Source organism: Anomalospiza imberbis, chromosome 18 (assembly GCF_031753505.1).
Source record: "Anomalospiza imberbis isolate Cuckoo-Finch-1a 21T00152 chromosome 18, ASM3175350v1, whole genome shotgun sequence".
In the NCBI taxonomy this organism is placed as follows: domain Eukaryota; kingdom Metazoa; phylum Chordata; class Aves; order Passeriformes; family Viduidae; genus Anomalospiza; species Anomalospiza imberbis.
The window spans coordinates 11,625,049-11,649,960 of NC_089698.1; the positions used below are offsets into that span (position 1 = coordinate 11,625,049).

The window sequence follows — 24,912 nt, forward strand, 5'->3', positions numbered from 1 at the left end:
GAGATGCTCGGTGGGGAAGACAAAGAGGATGCTGCCGAGACTGCTCCTTCTATCCATGCATTTTGGGGAACTATTTTATTCCTGGACAAACTCTTTGAACATCGCAAAAGGTTGTCTAGATTAATAGTAGTTCAAAACACACCATCTGCAGGGACTGCTTCTGTGGGCTGTGTTTTGTCTGCTGTTGGACCCAGAGGAGGTGTTTTACTAATCTAGAAAGTGGCAGGAATTTTGCCCACCACCCGTCATCTGCAACTGATAGTACGATGCTGGCACTGTTCCTCACCTGCTGTGGGTAGAACTGTTTTCTTTGTATGCCTTCTTCCCTCCTCCAGCAGTGCACAGCAAGTTTAGCACATGCTTTTCCTCAGACAAAATCACTGCCATCCAACAGGATGGGAAAAAACAAAGCCTGGATCCCATCTCCAGCCGCCGAGATCTTGTAGGCAGCTCAGTCATGCTCCCGGCATAACCAGTGGCTCAGCCTGACCTACTTTTTGGATTTGGAGCCATTAGCTGTCTTCTGTTCAGGACTATCACCACAGTGAGCCCAGGTGCCCATGGCAGACTGTGAGTCCTGCAGGCAGAGCAGGTGTCTGGTCGCTGTAATGTGAGGGCACACAGCTATAGGAACAACCTGGGGTTCCCACTGCCTTGTGCATCCATGGACAAGCATGATCCAATGCATCTGTGGAAGAATGTTGTGGCTATTGCTGGGGGAATGGGGATGGCCATGGCTTTTTGTGGTACAGAGCTTGCAAGGATCATTTTCCTTCTCAGCCTTCCTCTGAGCCATGAATGGGGGTGGAGATGAGGATGCTTTGCAGCCTCTTTCAGATACTCTACTGGTGACCCCTGTCTGGCTTGATGAGACAGAGACAAAAAGGGGCTGGACTCTAAAGCAGCCTGGCTAATGCATTAGTTTTGTCAGTCTTTGTGCAGCTCTCTAACCATGGTAGGCCAGATTCTGAAGGCCCTTCTCGGAATTTTACTCAACACTTGACCAGACAAAAGCCCTGACTGTCCATCTGCCCATTTGTCCCCTCCCTCCTCTGAGCACCTGCATGAGGGAAATTAGCATCAACAGATCTTGAGATATGGCTGAGACTGACTCAAGCTAATCCCATTTGGAGGGGGTAGATGCTGAGTAAGGACTTCTGGATCTGGTCAGAGAGCTTTGAGAGAGGCTGGGTCAAGAGAAAATCACTCGTATGGGGTGCAGTGTTACAGCTGCAGAATTGTCACTGAGTGCCAAGGGAGGGACAGAAAGTGCTGGAGCAGTGGGTAAAGGTGTCAAAGGAGGAGTGCACGATGGCTTTTCCCTGCTGTCTGGCAGCTGGACGGGCTGCCAGAGATCCCTGCTCCTGCCTGCCCTGCTCTGAGTGCCGCTGAAAGGGGCAGCAGCGATAGTGGATGTGGAACCAAAGGATCAGTTCATCAGCACAATGGCTTGTATGGCTCAGTTGTCTCACACCTTATCTTTGAGAGTCAGAAGGAAACACAATCTGCAGTTTACTCATAGTGGGGGTGAAACCAGGTGGATTGTTCTGAGGCAGTGGGAGAACCAGGGTACACAAGTGGCTCGGAGGATGGCATTGTTACCAGGAAACCCCTCCTCTGCATGTGGCTTGGAAATATCCTGCCACAGAGCAAATCCTCTTAACAAACAAACAATTGCGGGGCAGTTCAGCTGTCTCCCGGCTGTGCTTTAACACTGGGAGCACTATTATCCAGGGATAATAGGAGCTAATGAGAAACACACCAGTGCTCCACTTGGCGTCACTGAAGGAGAATGCCTGGCCGGCAGCTCTCTGTAGACTGAGAGATAATCCTGCCCTATCCGTGTGTGCTTCCGAAGGGCACATGACAGCGAGGGGATGTACTTCCATAGTTGAGATGGTCAGCAAGGGGAGGAGGCAGGAGTTTGCTTGGGAAGAGTGGACTCTTCTGTCAGTCTGCAATGCAATCCTAGGACAGAGTGAGCCAGTAGGTGAGCATGCAAGACCTGGGAGATATCACTCTACAGGAGTGCCCCCACCTTTCTTTCATCTCTGCTGCAGTGTCAAGGGCACCCATAAACTTTACATAGAGATAGATCAGCTCATGAGCTTGTTCGGTACAACAGAGTGGGAACTGGGGTTCTCACAAAGATCACAAGCTGTGGGTTTGAGACTTGGAAATCCCATCCCCGTGGATATTTTAGCACCTCTCAGAAGGATGTTATCTTGTTTCTAAATTGAATGCAGGGTGCATGGTGCTGCCAACTGCATCTAGCTGGGTGCAGCATGACTGAGTTAATTTTACCAAAAATTGCTCCTAGCATGAGAAATGGGAAAAATGGAAAGCAGAGTTCCTTTTGCTATTCACTCAAATGCTGTGCTATAAGCACATCTCCTTGTCACGCAAGTGCCCAGGAATGGGAATGTTCCCAGTTCCTTGTCTTTCAGGCAAGTGAGGAGAGCTCAGATCAGTGCCAGGACAGAAGAACTGTACAGGATCAGACCACAGGTCTCTTTCCCCTGGGATCCTCAATTAGCAGTGGTTAATAGAGGATGTCCAGCAAGGAGGATAAAAACAGGGGCATGTAGGTCAGTGTGTTGCTGGGTGCTCTCCTGACCATCAGCCATCTGTAGTTCGGGGATTTCCTGAAATGTGGATCTCTGCATTTAAAAGTCTTTCTAAGTTTTTCCTAAACCCTTTTTTGAGCCTGAGAAAATTTTGGGTATCCACAGCAACTTATGGCACTGTTCAGCTGTGCGAAGAAATATTTACTTTGTTCTGAATCTGTCACTCACTGTTTTCATTTGATGCTTTTGTAGCTTAAATATTGGAAGAGGCAGCAGGCAGTCATTCCTTTTTCATTTTCTCTAAGCCACTCTCAGTTAAACCCTCGTTGTGCCCCCTCTCAGGTTTCTGCTTCCCAAATTGAAGAGTGTTGGATTTGTACAGAAATAATTTCATCCTTAACTAAGTCCCCGCATCTCCTCCAGCCCTGCTGTGGCCTCTGCTTCACACGGACAGCAACCATGGGGCTGCAGCTGCACCCTGGAGCTACCTGGGAGCGCTGGGTTTGTGATTTTGCTCTGGCTGCCAGCACACAATTGGGTTTTTTTGATTGTGCTCAAGCCTTGAGCCGATGCTTTCACTGAACACTCCTGCCTTGCTCTTGCTATCACTTGGCCCCCGTGACTCAGTTTCCCATTAGTAGGCCAGGGAGGGATAACCATTGCTCACCCTATCTATGAATTCACACTGGCAGTCATGGTCAGGGATTTCCAAGGCCTCATTTCCATGTTGTCCATCCATCCCTGCAGGGTCTGCAGCCTGTGCAGCGCTGGGCTGGGAGTTAGGGCTCCCTTCTGTGCCTGGGGACAGTTGTGGCTTCCTCGCTGGCACGGCCGAAGGGGCTGCCCGGGGTGTGCAGTGCCTGATGTGGCCCTGGCCCTCTGTGCAGTGCCAGTGCCAGGCAGTCCCTGCTGGAGCCGCTGCCCGTCCGGCACAGCCGGGCTGTGACCGCCATCCCAATGGTCCCTGCCCACGGGGGAGCCGGCCCGTCACGGGGCTGCTCTCATTTGTATGCTGCTCAAGCTGCCTTCCAATGACAATCCTAATTACGTTTGCCTTGTGTATGATGAAGGTTACATTTCTGACTGATTTCGCCGGGTTGGAAGTGTAATTGATTAATTTAGAGTTTAAGAAGGGAAAGAGGATTAAGGCGGAGGTGAGGCTGTGCTGCCAGACGCTGCATTGACTGCTTCACACTTTCACAGCTTCAGCTTTTGTTTGCCTGCAAACCAGCTTGTCTGAGCTCCCAAGTTGTTATTTCTCGTGGCTCTGAGCTGTTGGCAGATCCCTGAAAGCCAAGCCTCCTGCTGGGAAAGGAGCTGTAGCTCTGGAGACATACATGCAAAGAGCTAGTGCAGGCTCCAGATTTAATTCCATTGTATCTAGGGGCAAATGCACTTGCTGTTTGGCCACGAGCTATTCATGTGGGTGCTCCATATCCCAAATACCTGCAAGCTCTTGACTGAATGAAGCAGCAGACCTGCAGAAGGTCCATCTGTCCATGACAGTGCAGTTTTGGGGAAGAAGTCCTCTTAATGACAACCAATAGGGGGATTTCTTCCCTGAAACTGCAGAGTACATGGAGATGAGGAGATACAAGATGAACACAGCATCAGCTGGGCTCTAGTCTTAGGGACTTCCTGCAGCATCAGTGCTGGTGGAAGCAGCTGCATGCAGGCAGTCACTGCTGGGGCTCTGCATTTGATGGAGAAATGGCAGCAATAGCCCATGCAACATTCATTAGGTCTTAAACCTTTTGCTTCTTGCAGCTGAGGCTCTCTTTGCAGCCCACGAGGCCCTTGGTGGTGTTCTGGGTCTGAGGCAGTGATGGGTTTTCAAAAGGACAGAGTTCTGCTACGTAATTATGGACACAGACCTGCTCATTATTGGACAAATTAGTCAAGTTCTTGCAGTGCCCATAAAAGCAGATTTGCTGGGCTGTATATTGCCTGCATAGAGAATATTAACAAGCTGTTACAGTGAAATTGGACAACACTGCTGTGAGCACAGGGAAGGTCACCAGTCTGCTCCAGTGATGCATGGCATTACCCTGACTTCTTAGCACAGGAGAATTCTGAGCTCCTGCTGCTTTCACATTGAGTCAGTTTGGGAACTGAGATGCCTGGAGGATTTCTGTTACCTCCATTCTGGGAGCACTCTGCACCCATTTCATTTAGTTTAATTTTATCTTGATTAAATTAAGGTGGGCTGTGAAGATACTGTGAGGTTTGGATTCACAGCCTTGCTCTGAACTGCTGCAGTGGCTGTGGTGCCTGGCAGAAAGGCAGGACAGGCAGCTCTGAAAGCACCACAAGAGATGTTCCTCACTGCTCTGGGAGCAGTGGGGCTGGCCAGACCCTCCTGTCCCAGTCAGGAAGGGAATCACACACCTGCATTGTAGGGTATCTCTTCCAGCCCTGTGGGGGCTTTTGGAGGGAGGTGGTGGGAAGCTCTGGCTCTTCTCACATTCTGCCCCAGGCTCACATTTCCTCTCTCTTTCCTTCCACCTTTTGCACCTCTCCACTGCCACCTGGTCCTATGTGTGCTTTCCAGACACCTTTTCTGTCCTTCCCAGCCCTCTGCTTTCCCCTGGCAGACACACAAGACCCTCGGGAAGCCCTCCAGAGGAAGGAAGGGGAGAGTCACTGGGAGCAGCAGGAGGCCTTTCAAGGCAGCAGCACAAGGTCCCCTTTGTAACACCTTGTGCTTTTGATCAGCCTGTAAAGGGGCACAGAAAGAGTTAAAAAATAGCAGAGCAATGCAGTTAGTGAAGCAAATGCTGGCAAGTGTCACTTCCAGGGGCAGCCTATGGTCCAAGGGGCTGCTTTTCTGTTCAGCCACCTGCCTTTGTTTGGAGCACAGAGGTGGCTCTTGCCTGCAGATGCTTTCACAAGGCTGTTGGGATGTGTAGGGGAAGGCCCTGGGACCTCTCCAGGCATCACCATGCATTAGATTATTTAAGAAGCTGATCTAAGATAGGAGAAGCATTGGAGGAAAGCCTTGCAAGGACTTAAAATGTACCTTGCCATGGGGCTCTGGCACTTCCAGCTTTTAAGAGGCAGAAATGTGTGATCTTATAATACATCCTTCTGGAATCCCCCTTTTGTGTGTGTGTGTGTGTATATGTCTCATGAAAATATTTCTGAAGAGCTTTTGGAAAATCTGGCTTAGATGCTCCCTAGTTGAAAGCTATGGGCTGGAGTTATGGTTTCATAAAAGAATTAAACCATCTTAAGCCCTGCAGAAGAGGCTGAAGGCAGCACCTGGTGCTGATAAGCTTCTTTTGGAATTCAAAACCACTAAATGCACAGATTATAATGGCTCTAAGCATCTTAGCAAGCCGTTCTAAACCACTGAGAACAACCACAGGCCCTCGGGGGAGTATATGGACCAGGCACTGGAGGCCAGGCTGTGGAGTTTGACCTGAGCAGACACAGTGCATGGAAGTGCTGCTGGCTGGTTTGAAGGGTGCTGCAGGGCAAGCTCATTGCTCCCCATCACTGGCTCTGGCAGAGGGAAGTGAGTCCAGCCAGCCCATGACACATTAGATGTTCTTCTGATGAGGAGATGGCCTCCCTGACAAAGACTTTCATGTTCTCCAAAGACCTCAGCACTTCTTAAAATGTGTTTACAGCTCATGGGAGGCATGGAAAAGCAACCAACTGTTTTTATTTCTTTTCAGTTTGACTGTTTTTTCTTCATTTATATCCAAAGATAAAAAGACATCTCTTGTCTTAAAAAACCCCAAATGTTTGAAGAAGCAGAACTTGGAGTGGGAATTGTGGCATAAAAGTCTTTTTTGAGCATTTCCTTGTCTGCCCAGCACCCTTTCAGAGCCAGGTTGTTACACACCAGTGACCCAGCATTTAGGTTTAGGTGGCTGGTCAGAGGCAGGTCTCCAAGCCTGTCAGTGAGAGTCCAGTGTGGAAGGGGCTTCTCTGGCTGTTCTGTCCCTCTCAGCCTCTGGACACTGGACTGGAGCTGTCCCCAGGACCTAGCATGAGTCTCTGTCCAGGTTTTGCCCAGGTCACCAGGGTCACCCACTCCAGCATTTAGAAGATAAGAGCCACTGAGCCAAACTGACCCACTGCCCTGTTTACACCATGTTTGAACTTGGATTTTACAGTGCAGGCATCTGAATTATGTTTTGTCTCTCACCTACAACACCCTGAGGGGTTTGACCCTGTGGTCAAACCCAGGTGACCCCTAGCCCCACTGCAGTCTGCAGGGCAGTGCCATGAGCAGACAGACAGGAAAGGGTAGTGCCGCTGGAAAAGCAAACAGGCTTTTCCTTGGAGACTTGTCTGTGTCATTAATACCTGGCATCGCTGAGCTGCTCAGCACAAAAGCTCTTTTGGGCTTTGCCAGGCTCAGGTTTGGTTTGGATAACACCCATGTGTGCCACTTGTGCCCTGTGCACAGAGCTTGCTGCTCGCCTCAGTGCCACCCCGCACATGCTGTCCCTCGTGCCCTGCCACGGATGGAGCCGTTCCAGGCAGGCTGTCAGAGCCTGTGATCTTCAGCAGAGGCATTAACTGTGTTAACCTTAGTAGTAAAGTGAATTTCTAATGTCAGAACAGCAGAGACCAACATACAAACTTCCACCTTCCCATACCTTTTTTTGTTACCACAGAAAGCGCTTTGGCTTTTCCTGTGCTTACCACAGCAGTTTTGTGTGGCTTAGCCCGTGTTTGCCTCATCGCGTCAGTCCACACAGTTCATTGGGAAGGAATTTCATCCACACCTTAAAGAAATTGAGGAAGATGAAGTTGGGAAGGCTCTGGGATGCAGGTCCTGCCTCAGTGATTGCAGTGCTGAAAAGGAAGAAAACCAGGAGGAAGAGTGAGCTGCTTTAGAGGAGCTACCTTGTGACAAATGCTTTAAGAGCAGTGACTAAGTGCTTCCCTCCTTTGCACCATCATCCCACAGGACAAAGGAAAGGTGCTGGGGTGCCACTCCCCAGCACTGGCCTGAACCCAGAGGGACCACTGATGGGGTCCCTGGCCCCGGCTGTCTCTCTCCACACTCCGGGGATCAGGTGCTATTTGTTGTCCTGGAGGCTGATGAGCAAGGTGCAGCCTCACAGTGAAACAGGACAGGCCCTCCCAGGGAGGATTTCCACCCTCCTTTTGACGCAGTTTGAGCCGAATACAGGGCTGCTCTGTGAACCAGGTATATTCAGTGAGCCTGAGCTTGGTGAGGAGGAGCAGATCCAGGAGGCAGGGGCATGGATGCCACAGCCCCTGCTGGGCTATCCAGCTTCCCTGCAGCCCAGGCGGCGCTTGGGCTGGTCAGGACGGGATCTGAGGGGGTGCAGCAGGGCAGTGGCAGCGGGGGCACCCCGTGGAGGGGATACCCCCGTGGGATGGAGCTGCTGGCAGCGCATTCCCCCGGGCAGCAGCCCCCCTTGGGCAAGCGGCAGCCCCGGCGCGCCCGCCCAGCCCGGGCTCCCGAGCCGCCTCCCGGCTGTGCCATCTAGTGCCCAGCACAAGAACTGGGACTGACCCAGCCTCTCACCCACAGGGGAACGGCCCGGCTGCTCTGGAGAACAGGCTCTCCTCTCCCTGGGCCAGGCAGGGATGTGCTGGCAGGAGCCCTGAGATGCCGCAGCGCCCGCATGGAAAATGCCACTTAGCTCCAGGTAGGAGCGCAGCGCGCAGGTGTGCCCGGGGCGGATGGAGGGAGCGGCTCTGCTCGGAGGCTGCAGGTGAGATGAGCTGGGCGATACCTCCTGCCACAGGCTCCAGGTAGGGAGAGGAAGGCTTGAAGCTCTTGGGAATCCTGCCTCTGCTTTTCAGGCACTGTGTTCCTGTGGCGGGCTCTAATGCTGCACACGTGTTTTAAGGGATGAAAACAATGACCTCTGACTGGAATTCTCCTATTTGGACAGATTTCAATGCTATTCCAAGGGAGCTGCGGTTAGCTGTACTTGAGTGAACACCCTAGACTGAAAACACTTTATTTTTCAGTGTGTTGGGCATAATCTTTGTTATGTCATTTCTTAGGTAAGTTCCTCATACTGTTATTATTTTTTTTTCAAAAGTTTCCATGGCTGTAGCTTGATTTGCCAGCTTTGATTCTTAACTCTGCCTCTGTCCTCTTTATCCTTTTCAAAGGAATACTTTTCCTCTTTACAGACCCAGTTTCATTTATAAGCTTTAAGTAAGAGCCAATGAATCAGGAGCTAACAAATTCTTTCTTCCTTCTTGCTGCATTTTTTCCCCCAAATTTTTGTAAGAGATTTAATGGTGATGTAAGGAACTTCTAACTCAAACCCATCAATACATATCTATCCTTCATACTGGTTTATCACAGCCTGGCATTACATATTTCTCTATATTGAATTTCATCAGCTATTAGTTGCCCTGTTTCACAGATGTTTTCAAGTTTTGGAGTTTTCCACAACTTTTGCTAGCTCCATATGTTATCTTTACTATTTCATTACTGCGTCACAAGTAAATATATTGAACATGCTGCCTCTGGCATCCATAGGACATCCCACTCAGCTTTTTCCACTTGAAGTTTTGATCATTCATTCTTCTCTTATAACTTCTCTTGGATTAAAAATGATCACCTGACAGCTGCTTCCCAGGACATCCTGTTAGTGACTTTAGGGAGTTAGAAATAAAACTACTCAAGGAGCAGATGAGTATATCCTTGATCTTGGGATCACATCCAGTGTCTGTGAGCTCTGCTCCTCTTCCCTTGTGAACTCTGTCTGTGGGTTGCCTCTCCAGGATATATTGCACAGGCACATCATGCTGCTTCTGAAATGTAAAATTTCCTACTGACTTTTTTTCCCTTGGTACTTAAGTAAGGCTGATTGCTTAGGAAGTTTTGGTAGCCTTTTCAAATATGAAAAGGTAGCAGTGCCCCTTAGCACCTGATAGGTAACTGGCTGTAGTGAAAACCTGGTGGTTTTGGAGCTGGCATGCTTAGAGCTCTCCTGGCTCTGCTATTGATCTTGGCATGTTCCTGCTTTTGAAGGGACTGATCTTTGAAACTAGGCTCCAGGAAATCATTTAAGGATGTGTTTGCATCCTGCTGAGCACTGAAACTGTGAGGATTTCAGTGGGAAGGAAACTCATCTTGAAAGAGATGCAGTCTTTATCTGCTTTCCCTAATTAGCACTCCATCTTCCTGGAGGTGATACTCTCCACAGCATCCCCTTGGCAGCAGGAAGCCAGTGCTGGGGTTAAGTCCCCACTTGCCCAAGGCTTACCTGGTCCTGTGCCCTGAGAGCTCTGTTTCTAGGTGCTTGAGCTCGGGGCAGGTGCTTGCTGTGCTGTTTGCACACCTGTGGTGCCCTTCTGCCAAGACCAAGTGTGGCAGAGGCACAGTTGGTTCTCCAACGGGCTCCCAGCTCCTCACAGGTCTGTAAGATCTTTTATGGCTGTCTCTCAGTTCTTTGAAACTCAGTTTCTAGGGTTTCACATCTTCCCCTGTAATCCACTCCCAGGTCTGTTGTGTGCCACAGCCAGGCTTTAAAGTGTTTGGTGCCAGCAAGAGTCCATTCTGTGGTTTCTTCCCAGAGCTGCTTAATTTTAAAAGGGAAGCCCAAAATCTCTGTTTTGCATGAAAGCAAACAGAGGTTTGGACAGGCAAGGCAGTGTGATTTATTGCAATCATTTAGCACCAGAAACGGGAGAAAACCCCCTTTCACTCCCCACCCCTCAGTGCTGTAACCCCAAGGCCACATTATCCCTTCCCCCAGCCCCTGCAGCAGAGTCAGGGTGGCTGCCCAGCTGTAACTGGGGAGGTTTGGTGCAGGGGGGCTTCCTCCCCTGTGCTGAGGAGGTGCTTGGCCTCACCTGCATCATCTTCTCTCGTGGCATGGCAGGGCTGTGCCTGGGCAGGGCTCAGCTGAGCCCGGCACAGGAAGGGGTTGTGTGACAGCTGTATCCCCAAACGTCCATCCCAGCTTTAATTACTCTGACACTACTGCCTGGGTATAATTAGCAGTTGAGAAAATCTGAGTGTGATTTTAATAAGCTGAGAGTAATGCAATTTGTCTTTTCTGTAAGAGATGCTTTGCAAATAAAAGCTGTAATTAAAAAGCACATGCACAGGGCAAGCAGCGACCGTGCCATGGGTGTGTGACTGCTCGGTGTGCAGCGTGCCTGGCACATGGCCTGGCCTGGCACAGGGGTCCCTCTTTGGGACAGTCTTCATCATGGGGTTCCTGAGAGAGTCTAAAAACTGCAGGATTTGGCTCAATTGTGGTTTTTACAAAAGGCTCTTCCCTGTCTTCACAGATGCCCTTTGATATACTGTTGATTTTTGATAAGAATAAGTCTCCTGGGTGTCATCCTCCCCGCTGCTTTTCATTCCTGTCACTATTGTGTTTCTGTGTCCTCACCCAGGAGCCCAAATTAGCTCCTGGCTGGTGGGATCTCTGTGGCAGAGGCCAGAGTGACATGGGGGGAGTCAGGAAGCCTTTTCAAGAGCAGCCAGCTTTTCTGATAGCCTCAGATGTGAACAGTCAGACCAGGCCCTGGACTCTGCCTCTCTTTCCTGCTCCTTCCTGCTCTCTTTAAAAAAATCCATATCTATAAAAGGGTAATCTCTTTTATCTAGTCTTCTGTCTCTGCACAATTCTATCCTGCCCTGCTGGAGTTCAAGGTTCATTTCTGGCTGTGGGAGCTCTCACAGGGAAGCAGCCCTGTTAAACCCCAAGGTCTGCTTCCCACAAACCTCACTGCAAAGTGTTCCTCTTCCTTAATGCTGTGGGGCAGCTGTGAGGGAACAAGGTGGGAGACAGAGGCACAGCAGCTGTCAGGAAATGGTTATACCCACAGCATCAGAGCTGTTGGCTGGGGAGAGTGGGATCATTGCACCAGCCTGTGGGAAGCCCTTTTGCCTCTCTCTGCATGGGAAGGGGAGAGCCTTTCCCATGAAAGGTCACTCTAGCCCCTGCAAAAGTCCATTTGTGCCTGATGGCACTGGTTGCTGTGGCTCTGAAAGTTTAGGAGGTGCCTGTGTTTGTAGTACCCCTGCTCTCGACCTGTGGGAGACACTCTGAGCTTTGGGAGTGCATTGCCTGTGGTATCCCATGCATTGCCATTTCTCCCTGGGAAGGTGAGGGGCTCAAGGGGCTCAGGTGGATAGAAGGGGCTTTAAGCAGCTTTGTGCTGTGCCATGCAGGTGTGACTGGCCCACTCTGCCAGCTCATTGCAGCCCTGGCACGTTGGGCAAACAAACCAAGCCTTCCCCAGAGATCAGGTGCAAACGTGGCAAAGGCACCTGTGGGTCCCACTGGCAGAGGAAATGGGAGCAGCTGTGGGCTCAGCAGATGGGAAGGCACCAGCATCTGCCCCATGCCAGCCCAGAGAGGCCGAGCAGCCCCTGTGTGTGGGAGGGGGAGAGCTGCTGGGGCCGAGCTCCTGTGCAGGGCTGTGTGTCCAGCCCCTGCAGCTTGTGTGCTCTCCCAGAGCCAGGTGTGTGTTCCCAGAGCTGTGCTGGTACAGGCTCTGCCTCCAGCCCAGCTGGCCCCTCACACTTTCCAACATAGGTTCCAAGTGCTTCGGGGCAGAGGTTTGTCTTCTGATCTCTCATAAGTAAATGGCCATTTCTGGTGGCCTTTGCAGCACCTAAACAAACAAGCCCTGAAGGAGACTGGGACAGGCAGGAGATGAACCAGGCAGGGACTCTTCTCTGATCTGTACTTGAGGTGTGAGTCCTGTTCTCCTGGTAGCATGAGGCATCTCTCAGGACAGGAGACTTGTTGGTGTTTGGGCACCTATCCTTTCCTCAGTCCTGCGTTAAGCTCTGGCCAGAGAAGGAGATGCTGCAAGCGCCAAACCTGCCAGATTTCTGCATTCAGGTGCAGAGGCCAGTCAAGACAGGCTCCCGTCTCTGGAGTCTGCTTTTGTGGGAACTTTGTGACTGCCCTTCTGGACAGCAGAGTCACCCAGTGGTGTCAGTGTATAGCCTTGGGCTGGTGGAAGCTGAACGTGCTCAGCTGCTTTGCTGTGGTGGGCTGTGAGAGGAGCCTGTCCCACACGTGGGCTATGGCTCGTAGTGTGCACCAAGGCTGAGCTGTGCTGTGTGTTTCTCTCCTAAGGTCGAAACTGATGGGTTGCAAATGGTCACACAGACATGAACTGTATTGCCCAAGCCTTAGCTGGGCTAAATGTGAGCCTGAAGCACTTCAATACTGAAGGGCAGTATTGGATCTGCAGTGACTGACTTCTTTAGAAAGAAAAATTAATTTATTTCCTGAGGCTGCTGTTCTGGGGAGCAAACCCAGAGAGCATAAAGTGTTGAGAACCACTGGAATAAAAGAGCTGTACCTCCAGATTCTCATTTAGGGCGTGAGCTGTCTTGCATGGTGTGCACCTAGCAGATTTTCTCCAGGCAGTTGCCATGTGTGACATAGAAACACAAGGGTAGCAATTGTGTTTCCTGGAGAAGTCTGTAGTGCAAGAGAGACTTCTCTCTCCTTTGAGGGGCTGAGTACTGATTATCTGAAGGGTGGCAACTTAATCAAGAATCCTAGGTTGTGTCTCACTGTAATTTTGTTTAGAAATTAAGTGGGAGGAGGAGGAGTGTTTTAGAGGGTCTTCATCCTAAATTTAGTGTCTGCGTGTTTTATAGTAGTAGTAGTTTAATAAAGTTTTTTTCTTTTGTTATTAAGTTTGGGCCTGCTCTGCTGTGTTCCTGATCACATCTCAGAGCAATTATTTAAGAAAGTACATTTTCATGGGGGCGCTGACATTGTGCCAGCATCAAACCATAACACCTCTGTACTGCTATATGAGCTGTTTGTATGTCTGCTGAGCACCCTCCTCACCTGCCCACAGCAGGAAAAGGGATTCCAAGTGCAAAGGCCCATGAAACTCTTGCTTCTGGGTGTTCATCCCCAAGATAGGTTTGCCCTCTGAAGCCTGGCAGTAGCCAGAATGTACATAGTCCCTGCCCACTCAGTGCAAATTAGAGCTTTATCCACAGCCTTCTCAGGGACTCAGTGGGATTTCTTCCCTCACAGCACCTAACAGCCATCAGTGGCTCTTGGCTGGGTTGATTCCCACCACTCTGTGAGCCCAGTGGCCCTGCAGTGCTGGCAGAAGGCACCCCCAGGGCTGGGGAAGCAGGTTAGCAAGTGGGGAGAACAGATTTGGGGATGGCTGCACTGTTGCTGTGCCTGACCCTCTCTGAGAGGCTCTACCCTGACCCTGCCTTGTGGTCCCATTGAAATCTTGCCACTCTAAGGTAACCCAGGACAGATTCTGGCTTACCAGGACGTGCTGAATTTGATGCTGAGAGGTTTCATTTGTTGCTCCGAGAGCAGTAGAGCTGATCCTTCAGCGGAAACTGCTGAGAAAGGAACAAGAAGTTGTGGGGCTTCCTGAGAAGCATAGCTCTCACAAGGCAAAGTTTGGGAGGGCTGCACACTCACATCTCTGTGGGTCGGTGTTCGTTCATGTCCAGGAATAACTTCTGAACCTCTCATCTCCAAGTCCTACTGATTCTTGAGCAGAATGGAAAATGGACCTTGGCTCTTGCTGGGAAAATCTGTGTTGTTCTGGTTTTAGAGCCCTCTTGCTTAGGTTAGACTTTAATGGTGATTAGTTACCCAACAACCTTCTTTAATAATCTGCAAGTTTTCCATTAAGTGGCAAACACTTTGAACTTCCCCCCAGCACCTCTGTTGCAATCTAATCTGCTGTCATTTTTCCCAAGGAGATGGAGGGTGCTACCTTCACGTTTTATGGATTTCCTGTTTACGGTGGAGGAGAGACCAAAGCCGTGAGGAACACTGAGCACAATATCCCATGGAGCTCTAGGCACAGTGCAGTAGATCAGTGTCAGCCTCTGCTGTCACTTCCAGCTGCCTCTGGATTTACTGTATAAATCAGGCATGTGACAGGGAAGAAAGGTGATGTCTAGGAACGTGGTTAAGGAGTCTGGGGAAAGATTCTTTATTTCCAGCCCAGGCACTGACCTGCTCTGAAGCCCTGGGCAAGATTGTCTCTGTTGTCCTGTCTCTGAAGTGAGGATATAAATGCTTTTATCATGTAGGCCTGTAAGGCTCCCTGGCCCTGATAGTAGCTTTAAAATGCTGTTAAGTAGTGACTTTTTTTTTTTTTTTTTTTTTTTTTTTTTTTTTTTTTTTTTTTGTGGTGATGATGATAAGAATTCAGAAGTCTGGACAGGTTATGGAGTTTGAAGATCTTCTTGTAGGTGCAGCAAGTACTGGAGGTTCATATTTGGTAGGCAGCTTTGCACAGTCTCCCCTGTGTCTCTGTCTCTTATCATGAGTATCAGTGGGAAAATAGGGGAAGGGACCTATTATGGTTCAGTTCTTCCTCTTTGTGTTTACAGTTTGGTTAGAGTTTAGTTTGTCACCCACCCAGCATGTTTAGGTTGTCTCCAAACAATGCTGTAAAAAACATGCTGCAACTTGAGCAAGTGGGGAGCTTTCCTTGGGATGGACGGGGTCTGCTGCAGTTGTGGTTGTACTGAAAAGTACCTGTTGGGTCAGATTCTTGTTTGGATAAAGATAACAGAACACCTCAATGTTAATTGTTTCTGTTTCATTCCCAATAGCTCCAAAGCCAGGCTCTCCCCAAAACAGCAGGACAAGAGGGACTAGTTTACTGAGATTCTGTAATTTGCAGGAGAGTGCAAATATTAGAGTAGAGCAAATCTTACATCTGTTAGAGAGAGCTAGTTTGTCCTGGATCTGAAAAGATCTATTAGGCAGCATTCCTGGCAGTTAAAAGGGGTTCTCAGTTGTGTATCTGCTTTCAAATCCCGTGACACTATCAAAGCAGACCCATTCCTCAGGGTAAGAGAGACCCAGATTGTGATGTGCACAGGAATGCTCCTTGCAGTGTTGTAAATAGCTCCTTTACCTGAGATGGCACAGTGTTGTGTGGACAGGGGACATTTCTGGCTGGAAAAGAAACCTGTGAATGGATAAAGGCACTGTTGTTCTCCTGTTCAGTTCACTGTGCATTGCACAAGCAGCCCTTCTTGCAGGAGTCATTCCCAGATCTCCCTTCCCCACCCAAATCTGGGAATTACCCATGGAGGTTCCTGTCAGTGCAAGGTTTTGGCTCTTGGAGCTGTTGGTATTTGTTTGGCTGCTGTTGCATGATCCTGTGGATCTTGGTGCAGTTCCTGGTAGAGGACAGTAACTCTGTGAATTCCACTGTGTGAAAGCCTGGACTGGCTCCTGCCTTTTACAATTGCCTCATCTGAGAGCACGCAGAAACTTCTTGTTAGACTTGGATTCTCCCTTTATACAGCAATCACAGACCTACCCAAGAGATTGTTTATAACCTTTGAATCGGACAAACCTCGTCCTAATGCCTGATGTGGCTTTTCACGGTCAAACAAGCCCTTCAGTGAGCGATCAACAAAACTGAAATGAAGGAAGTCAAAAATTAATTCTTTTCCCTTTGGACAGCAGTGGTACATCCTTGAGAGATTTCCTCTCCATTCACAGGGTTCAAGATTTCCTCTGATGGAGAAGGGCAGGATGTGTCTCTCAAGTGCTTCCCAGGTCAGTGTCCAAGACTACCATTTATGGGATGCATATTTCTTCTCCTCTACAGAGCTCTCAGCCCCTATGGCCATGGAGCTGGGCAGTGCTCTAGCATAAGCCAACTTGGAAGTGTGTAGGAATGGGATTTTCCCTGTCAGGATGGGTATGGGGTCACCAGTGCTCTAATGCAGAGAGTGTCCTCCCTGTCAGGACTTGTGCCAGGGAAAACCAGCAACTTGGCAGAGAATTGTTTGATGCATGAAGAAAAGAAACAATCTGCCAGTACAGATTCACTCTTGGGACTACCTAACATCAAAGTATTGTCTCCATTCAACTCTGATCTTTGCTCCCCACCCTCTACACTGTTCCCTTTACCGTGAGAAAGTACAGCACGGAAAGCGCTGGACCACTCTGTTCTCATCTTGCCCTGTGAGCCAGCAATTCTTCAGGAACAGGGAGGGGGAAGGGTGGCATGCCTTTACTGCTCAAAGATAGGGCTTCGTTACATCACCCTCCCCTCCTGACCACTCCCATATATGAAGCCTTGCTGCCACTCAGCTCTGTGTGACCAGTCCTGTTCTTGGTGTCCCTGCTTCTGGGAACTCTTGAGGAGTAAGGGGCAAGAGAACCAGGCAGAAGTGCCTTCTTTTGGTGTCACTGGCTGAAGGTGAACTGCATCCAGGGAGAACAGAGCTTTTAAAGTAGTGAGTAAACAGCTGATGTTATCTTGTTGTCTCCATATTGGTTGGATTGGGGTGTGCAATAGAGGAGTTGCTTCTTTCCCTTTATTGCGTACCTTTCCAGCTCATTAATCCTATTTCATTAAAGGGTACCTTTGTTTCACAAGCCTTCAGGCTCAGGTTTCAAGAGCAAGTGTTTCTTTTTTGCAAGGATGGACAGGACTTGTTCTACCGTGTTGCCTTTGGATTGGCTCAGTTGGCAAAGGCAGCAGGGTCTCTGTCCAGGCAACCTGAACAGCTGCTGAGCCACCCTTTAGGGGAGCTGCGATGCCTTGGCAGGGTCAGCAGCACAGGAGGGCCTGAGGGCTTCAAGAAGGACTGGGGGCTTCTGACAGGCTGAGATAAGAGCAAGGACCTGGAAGTCTAGTGAGCTGGGATCTCAATCCCATCACTGGGGAAGATATTTCACCTCTGCATGGCCAATCCAACCCTCTGAAGGTACTATCTACCACCCAAGCTGATGTTGGTCTCTGCTCCTTTTTTGGGTTATGAAGGTCTCTGGAAAGGTTGGTGCAGGGTCATTGGCCTGAGTGTCAATTTGACTCTGGTTTTGCAGGTAGCATAAGGATTGCTGATAAGAGAAGTGCTGCTTTGGCAAGCTGACACAGGAAAGGCTCCTAAAATGAACAGAGAGGTCAGAGCTACACAAACATGGGAAGGCAGATTTCATGAGATCCTAAAGATGAGAAATTCTTACTTCAGTCAATGTCCCTCTAGCAGGTGGTGCTCATCAGAGGAATCAAGGTCTAAGAAGTGGCTGAAATCCATAGATCTTGGATCACTCTTCTTTCCATGTTGTTCTGTGCTTCCTAAAAAATGTAAGCCCTGTTGGTTTGGGAGGTCAAGCACTGGCAGGTTTCTTACCTGGTACCTAGGGGAAAGACCAGGAGGCAGGTGCAGAACCTGAAAAGCTGCAGGCACAATGGGATGATGCTGAGGGTGTGATCCAGAAGCAGGGTAGAAGGGCAATGCTGTGGGAGAGAACAGAGCTCCTGGTGCAGAGCAGACAGAGCACTCAGCAGAGCATAGGTCAGGGGATCATTTGTGTAGGTGGTAACTGCTCTGTGAAGGAGGAAGAAATACTCTGAAATAAATCATGCAGTCCACATTCAATTCCTTGTAAGAAAAAAAAATCTTTTGCAAAGAACTATCAAGGACAACTGTATTTATATGGAAATGAGCAGATTCTGCCCAGGCAAATGAATATTTAGACACATGAAGGACCAGAACAGCACCTGGGAGACTCTGCTCAATAGCAGGACATAAAGAATGACCCTCTCCTATGTGCGTTTAGAAAACAAAGACCTGCTCCTGCTCTTTGCTGGATCACCTCTAACATGTCAGAGGTGGGCTCTCCAGGACCAGGGCTTTTTCTCTCAAGGTCCCAGCCCTGGGTTGCATTTCCTGATCCAGGTGTCCACAGCAAATAGGAGTGAGATCAGGAGAGTCAAAGCCATTGAAACCAGCTCTACAGTCATTAAGGTATTCACCTACCTGTAGAGTCTTGGTTTAGCAAAAACAGGTGAATTTAAGCAGGTAGCTACAAGGTTTTTTCAGTTGGAAACAGCTCTTTTCCAACTTCAGCTGAAGTCTCCGAAACCTCTTCAGTGAATTCAGTCGTAAGTTCATTTATTATAACTGGAATCCAGGGTTTTTGGTGGCCTCACCCACCCACCCAGATGCTCCACAGTCTATAAAATGCACATTATCTGCTATGGCAGGTATAGCATTACATGAACCTCACTTAAAAATTACATAAACCCTTCTGCAGAGCACCAAGAAAGTCCAAACTTCATCTGTGATCTGAGAGTTTCAATGTGCATGTGCAGCACTGGTCCAAGTGCAGCAGTCAGGTGAGACTGGGGAAAACCTCTAGCCTTGAGAGAGAGGGCATCATTCATGTTTTGCACTTCACTTTCCCCTTTTCCTGTTCTTTCGCCTTTTTTGTCCTCCTATCTTCATTCATTTATTTTGTCCCCCTTCATTCCCACTTTCTCTGTTTTTGCCTTTACCAGTTTAGGTTTTTGTCTTTCCCGTGTCTCCAGCAGCCCTGTCCCCTTCTATTTAGGGATGGTGAGATTGAGGGGAAGCTGTGTGGGACTGTGTTGCTGATCTCATTGCTGGCTGCTGGGGGAAAGGCAGTTCTGTCAGCTGCAAGAACACAGTCCCTTTAGTGGTCTGGCAGAAAGGCTTTGCAAAGATTAAAGGACTTTATAAAGCTGCTAGATAAATGGTGCAGATTGATGTAGGTTTTGGAAACTGCAGAGCTTGACATTAATAAGTAAGATTGAGTTGAGATAGCAGAGAGATAAGATTGAGGGAAAATGAGAAAAGAAGGAAGAACTTTGTACAGAGGACAGCCACCCTTTTCTGGAAGGGAGAAGCAGAAGGGCTTCTTCTGCAACAGCAACCAGCGACCTCCAAGCACTGAGGAGCCCCAGTAGTTCACACAGCACTGTCCCAGCAATGCTGCTGCAGCTGCCTCTGGGGTTAGAAGGATATAACCAGAACTGGTTAACCAGTGTGGCTAGCAAGAAAGGGTTAATAAACCTCCCTGTTTACCAGTTATCTTCCACTTGCTTACCTTTGTCCCAGGGAAAAGTGTGCACCTGTGGGTGATTATGGGAAAACAGGTCACTAAAATGTGGGTTTAGGGGGTGGCTCCATTTCAGCAGGTGAGTTCCAGTGAAAGCAACTCTCACTGGAGGGGAAGGAGGTGCTTGGGCTGTGGACAAACATCTGCTTGTTTATTTTCAGCTCTGTAAGGCAACTTTTGTGTCCCTGCTCTTAGTCAACTCAGCCTCTTGCACATTAGGCATGTTTTCCATTCTTAAAGTACCTTTTCTCTAAGTCTCCCCTAGTGACTTTTCCAGGGCTTTTTCAGCCGTGATCTCTTTTTTGAATCAGTGTTTCTTAGGTCATATTTAGCCTAAATTAGAATTGTCTGCTACCCATACAGCTGGCAGTTAGCTTCCACTGGTTGCCTTCATCATGGAAGAGTAGAGCAAGGGGTCAAAAAGGGAACTATTATTTAGTAGGAAGAAGCCTCATATGCTTATTAACAGCTCTGCGTTAGTGGGCACTTGAGGTGCTATTTTTGATGCTCGTGTTCAGGTAGTATTGGATTGCAACACCGCTCTGTTAGAGGGGAAAGACCTCCTCATGGGAAAAACAGCTGACCTGCAACAAGAGGTAAATCTAAGGTACAAAATCTTGTAACAGCATCTATTCCAATAATGCATTGGGATGTTAAAACATTGGGAAATGGAGGCCTTGGGTTGCTTGTTCTCTGTGCTCTGTGAGTCATTGCCAGGGCTGCTTCATGAAATTTGTAGCGAGCGCGGGGCTCCTGGACGGTTTGGATGGATGAGAGATCTCTGAAGTCAGGTCTTAGAAAATGTGTTTTATTAAAAGGGGGAAAGGCCCTGCTTGGAGTTGCCAGGCACAACTCGTGGCAGGCCCAGGGAGAGAGGGAGAGGGAGAGAGAGGGAGCAAGGGTTCCAGGTGAGGGTGCCAGGGGAAGGTCCAAGAGAGGAAGGTCCAAGAGAGCGTCCGGTCCCTCGGGCACACCTTATCAGGGGGCTTCAAGGTGGGCTGGAACAGGACTTGGGCCAATGGGGTCACAGATACCTGATACTGCAGGGGAGGGTCACAGGTGTGGGATGAACCAGACATTGGGGGTGAGACAGAGCGTTCCATTTGACCCTTGGACCTATCTGCAGGTAAAGGGCATTGTTTAATCAGAAGGGGGATTGCTTTCAGCCTGGCTATACTATTGTTTTCTAGTTATTCAGTAGTCAAGGTTTGTTATTTCAAATCTAGTTCTCATCTCAATGTCTGTATTTTCCAAATCTTTTGCCAGGCAATCATATTTATAAGGTTTTCCTATTTCATCTTCCCCAACAAAATTCCTACAGAAAAAATCAACAAGGGTGGGGGGAAGAAACAAAAATTCCCCAGATGTGCCTTGGGTTACCTGATGCTTTTCAGTATCTGCAAGTTCCATGACAAGAGGTATGAAGGCATTGCTTCATATGCTGAAAGATGCACTCCTGTGTTGCTCAAGTTTCAACAGCACATGCTAATTTTTGGAAAATTAAAGGTGACCATGCCATGAACATCACAGTTGGAAGGAGGTGGCAAGTCCTTCAGGAGATTTTTTTTTCTTTATTTGTAATGGGTTGAGAAGAGCAAGTCAGCAATGCTCCTGCATTAAACATGGCACTACTGCTTGAGGCTTTGCAGCCTGAAACATGTAAGGCTGAGTTACAACAGGGCTCCCTATTATAGCAGTGCCTAGACAGAGACGCTTGATAGTTGCCAAATATTATGTACAGCTGAAATCAGGTAGCTGTGCACAGCACAACCTGTACACAGCAGTGTTCACCCTTTGGAACTGCAGGCAATGACTTCAGGTTTCATAACTTTCTCTGACCCCATCTTCAACTCTACTTGTGCATAAGTGAAAGAGTAACTTGCTCAGGAGCATCCTCCCTGTTCCAGCTCTGTGCTGGTAAGATCACGGCACTGCATTGTCCTTGAAGAAGGACAGAATGTGCTTCGTTTTGTTGGGTCACTGATATAAACCCTGCCTTTCAGCTGTGGGGGTGAAATATTGCAGTGGGATAAATATGATTTAGAACTGGGCTTTCTTACAGCCTTTCCATGTCACTTTGCACCCTCTGAGACAAAGGTAACAGGGAGACTCTTGTCTGACCTAGACTCACTTCAGGTATGTAGCAGCTTTAGATCTATGAAAATATTAAGAATAAAATCTGGTACCATCACACCTACAGGGTCACTAAATTAAGAAAAGGGTTCTGCTCAGTAGACTGCATCTTAAATTCCCCTGTTAATATTAAAGGTGTGACAGGCTGAAAGTGCAGGTTGATTTGTTTGAGGTGGAGACCAGACACCTTTCCACACTGTCTGCTTTTTCAGAGGATAGTTGTGTGCTCCTGTCACAATCTTTTCTGTGGAGCATCGTAAGTCTCACATCAATAAATCAGACACAGTGAGAGGGGTGTGTGTGAAAGCTGAATGTGGCCTGGACTCTGAATGTGAAGTTCAGACTGGCTGGTAGGAACAGCAGATACATCAAATCCTTCTGAGCCTGCAGAGTACTTTCTGTGCCAATATCTACTTTCCAGAAAGCTTCCATTTTTTGCTCAAGACCTCTTGGACAATAGCAATATAACTGAAGGGGACTGTGCTCTTCATACAATGTCTTGAAAGGAGAATTTGAAAGTCATCTTTTGGAAAATAGGCACAGGCTATATTCCTTCTAAATATCTCAGGGCTAAAATGCTCATGTTTTATAGTACTGATTTTTCCACATGTAAATGTTAAACAGAACTCCACTTTGTGGCTGTTATAGAAAAGATGATGTATTTTTAGGCAGGGAAAATATCACCCTCAAGCTTTTAATCCTGGAACTTGGCCAAACTTTGTTAATGAGTTGGTGTAGCACAGCTACTGTCCGTCTGCAGCAAGTGGAAATGTGGTGTATCAAAGGTTGGAGTGGGGCAGGAGACCTGGGCTGGTTTGGACTTGAGGCATTAACCTCTTGACTGACCCCTGTCATACAGAGACAGCATCTAACGGTGCTGACTGGCATCCAGGCAGACTTTGCTTCATCCTGTGTTTGCAGAGAGCCTTCTGGCTAAAAGTGAGGCTTAAGGCATGTGGGCTTGGATTCTCACTGTGCCCAAGTTTCAGGCAAGCTGTGATTTGCTTGTGTTACATTCTGATGGGCATTCAGCATTTCTGGATGGGCACTGAGCTCATGTTCAAGGGAGGGTCTGGGATTTCTGGCAAGCCCTGGACAGACACAGTGGCCTAAGTTTTAGTAGCTGAGTCCATAAAGTCCAAGGACAGTTTGTACAGCTCCTCGCCTCAGTCTGGGTTCTGCTGGGTTTTGTGCTATGCTTCAACAGCAGGTGAGCTGCAGCCTTGGAGCTGCAACTGTGCTTCCAGACTTGGCACAAGCAGACATGAAGGACTGTTGCTTAAAATCCTCAGTGAGATTTAGTGATGGAGAGCATGTTTCTTCATCCCTGCCTTCCTGCTCTGCCATCCTGCCTGCCAGAGGGTGCTGCTGTGGCGGCAGGCCAAGCAGAGCAGGCATTACATCTTCTCACTGCAGCTGGAGTATTAATCTGATGCCAGTTGAAGGTGGTGTGGCTGTGACTGCTGAGGGGCAGGTGTGGGAGCTGATCAGGTGCCCTCGCACTGCCAGCAGCTGCCCACCCTTGGCACACAGGTTATTGCCACCAAGTGTAATCACAGCTCAGTCTGGCAGTGTCTGGGTTTAAGCTGAAGGGACAGACACAAAATCCAGTCTCTCTGTGAACACAAGGGTGTAGCCAAGAGTGGTGTAAGGGTACCTGGCCATGTGGAGACACCGTGTGTTTAGAATCACAGAACCATTTAACTTGGAAAAGGCCTTTAAGATCATTGAGTCCAACCATTAACCCAGCACTCCCACCAAAATCACCACCAAACCATGTCCCCAAGTGCCATATCTACATGTTTTTTAAATCCCTCCAGAGGTAGTTACTCCACAACTTTCTGGGGTAGCCAGACCACCATTTCAGTGAAGAATTTTTTCCTAACATCCAATCTAAACCTTCCCTGGTGCAACTTGAGTCCACTGTATTTGCTCAGTTGATTAACTTCAGAGCTAGCAATGAGGTGAAGAAAAATATTTGTACCCCATGGTAACACAATCCAAGAACACAGAATGGTTCTGCTGTTGATAAACAATCTTTGTGGATCCTAAAATATGCATTTTAAGAGGTATGGATTCTTGACTCTTCACCTAGTCAATGATTACTTCTGCATTCCTCTGGTACTGTGAATTCAAACATAATGAGTTTCAATGGGTTCATCTCTTTGAGCAGAACAGTACAAATACCAAATACAAGTTCTGGAGAGCTTTTAAGGGAAGATAAGTGGTTACTGCTACTCCTGTGAGGTTGTTTTTCCCCTAGGAAAGGGTTCACTTGCTGAGAAAGGACATTCAGAGGAAGTCAGTACACACAGGTCTGTGCAAAAGAACAGGATCAACTTGCAAATATTCTTGAGAGGTAAGGGAGAAACAGGAATTACCTTCATTGAGCCATTCCCTTCAACATGAAAGTGCTGTGTGGGATTTCTTATTCAACAGAATGTGTGAAAATGGGACTTTTTTAGGAAGCAGATGAAAGCTTGCCAAAAGAGAATGATGGGACCAGACTAACCAGTCTGAATGAGTTCAGGTCTAATAAACAACTTCTAGTTTAATGGCAAAAGAGCACCTGAAAATATCTTTTGCAACAGTTGGGAGAACTGAGCTATTTTGATGAAGCATTTTGACTTTAAATTGGAAGTGACCATTACAATGATGTTTTTAATGGGTTTATAAGACTTAAATAACTTGCATTTTTGAGACTGAGTTTGCCAGTTTTGGGTTTCTGGGAGGTTCTCCACTAGGAATCACTGTGAAAACCATGGGAAATGGGGAATTCTGTATTTAATCTACCTTTCTGCCTTTTTTTCACTTCATAGTTTATGCTGAAGTGTCTTAAAATAAAAAATGTTGGATTTGATGCTAAAATTTCTGCAGGGAGACATGAGGGATTTTGAGGAAAAAGTTGCTTCAAGAGGAAATTTTTGTCTCTTTCTCAGTGAACTCAGAGTTTGATCTACATTGGGCAGAATAACACATGCCATTAGGCTACAGGAAAGCCTGTGCCTGTGGAGGAGTCACAAACTGTGGTCACAAGAGCTCTCTTTGAGTCACAAGAGCTCTCCTGAGCAGCACCTGAGGACCAGCTGAGCAGCTCCTTCACTCAGACTCAGTGCTCAGTTCTTTTCACTGTTGCTGACCTCAGCCATAGGCAGGGAGCACTGATCCCCACTGAGGCCTTTCTCGTGCAAGCTGACGTGTGTCCACACGAGTCTGCAGTGCTGGGATTAACCAAGAGGGGGGTGCTGGCCGCTGGACAGGAACCAGCACGGAGGCACCGTCTGTGAGGAAGGCTTTTAACTGAGTTGAACGGAGTTGCTGTGTTTCTCCAGGGACTGCTTTGTCCTCCTGCTTCAGGTGGGAGCAGTGCCTAGGTCTGAATTTGG

At 48.3% G+C, this 24,912-nt stretch overlaps 1 protein-coding gene across 3 annotated transcripts in view; it reads left to right on the top strand.

Moving 5' to 3' along the window:
- The first annotated feature begins 8,541 nt into the window (after positions 1 to 8,541).
- GGT1 (gamma-glutamyltransferase 1) overlaps positions 8,542 to 24,912 on the top strand; it is a 30,515-nt gene continuing 14,144 nt past the window's right edge. The window contains exon 1 of one of the 3 annotated variants that reach the window (XM_068209087.1): positions 8,542 to 8,570. In XM_068209087.1, coding sequence (XP_068065188.1) covers positions 8,557 to 8,570 — 14 coding nt within the window. In that variant the 5' untranslated portion in view covers positions 8,542 to 8,556. Of the gene's footprint in view, positions 8,571 to 16,558; positions 16,762 to 24,912 lie in introns of those variants that run through there. The other 2 variants (XM_068209090.1, XM_068209089.1) reach the window with 2 other exon arrangements.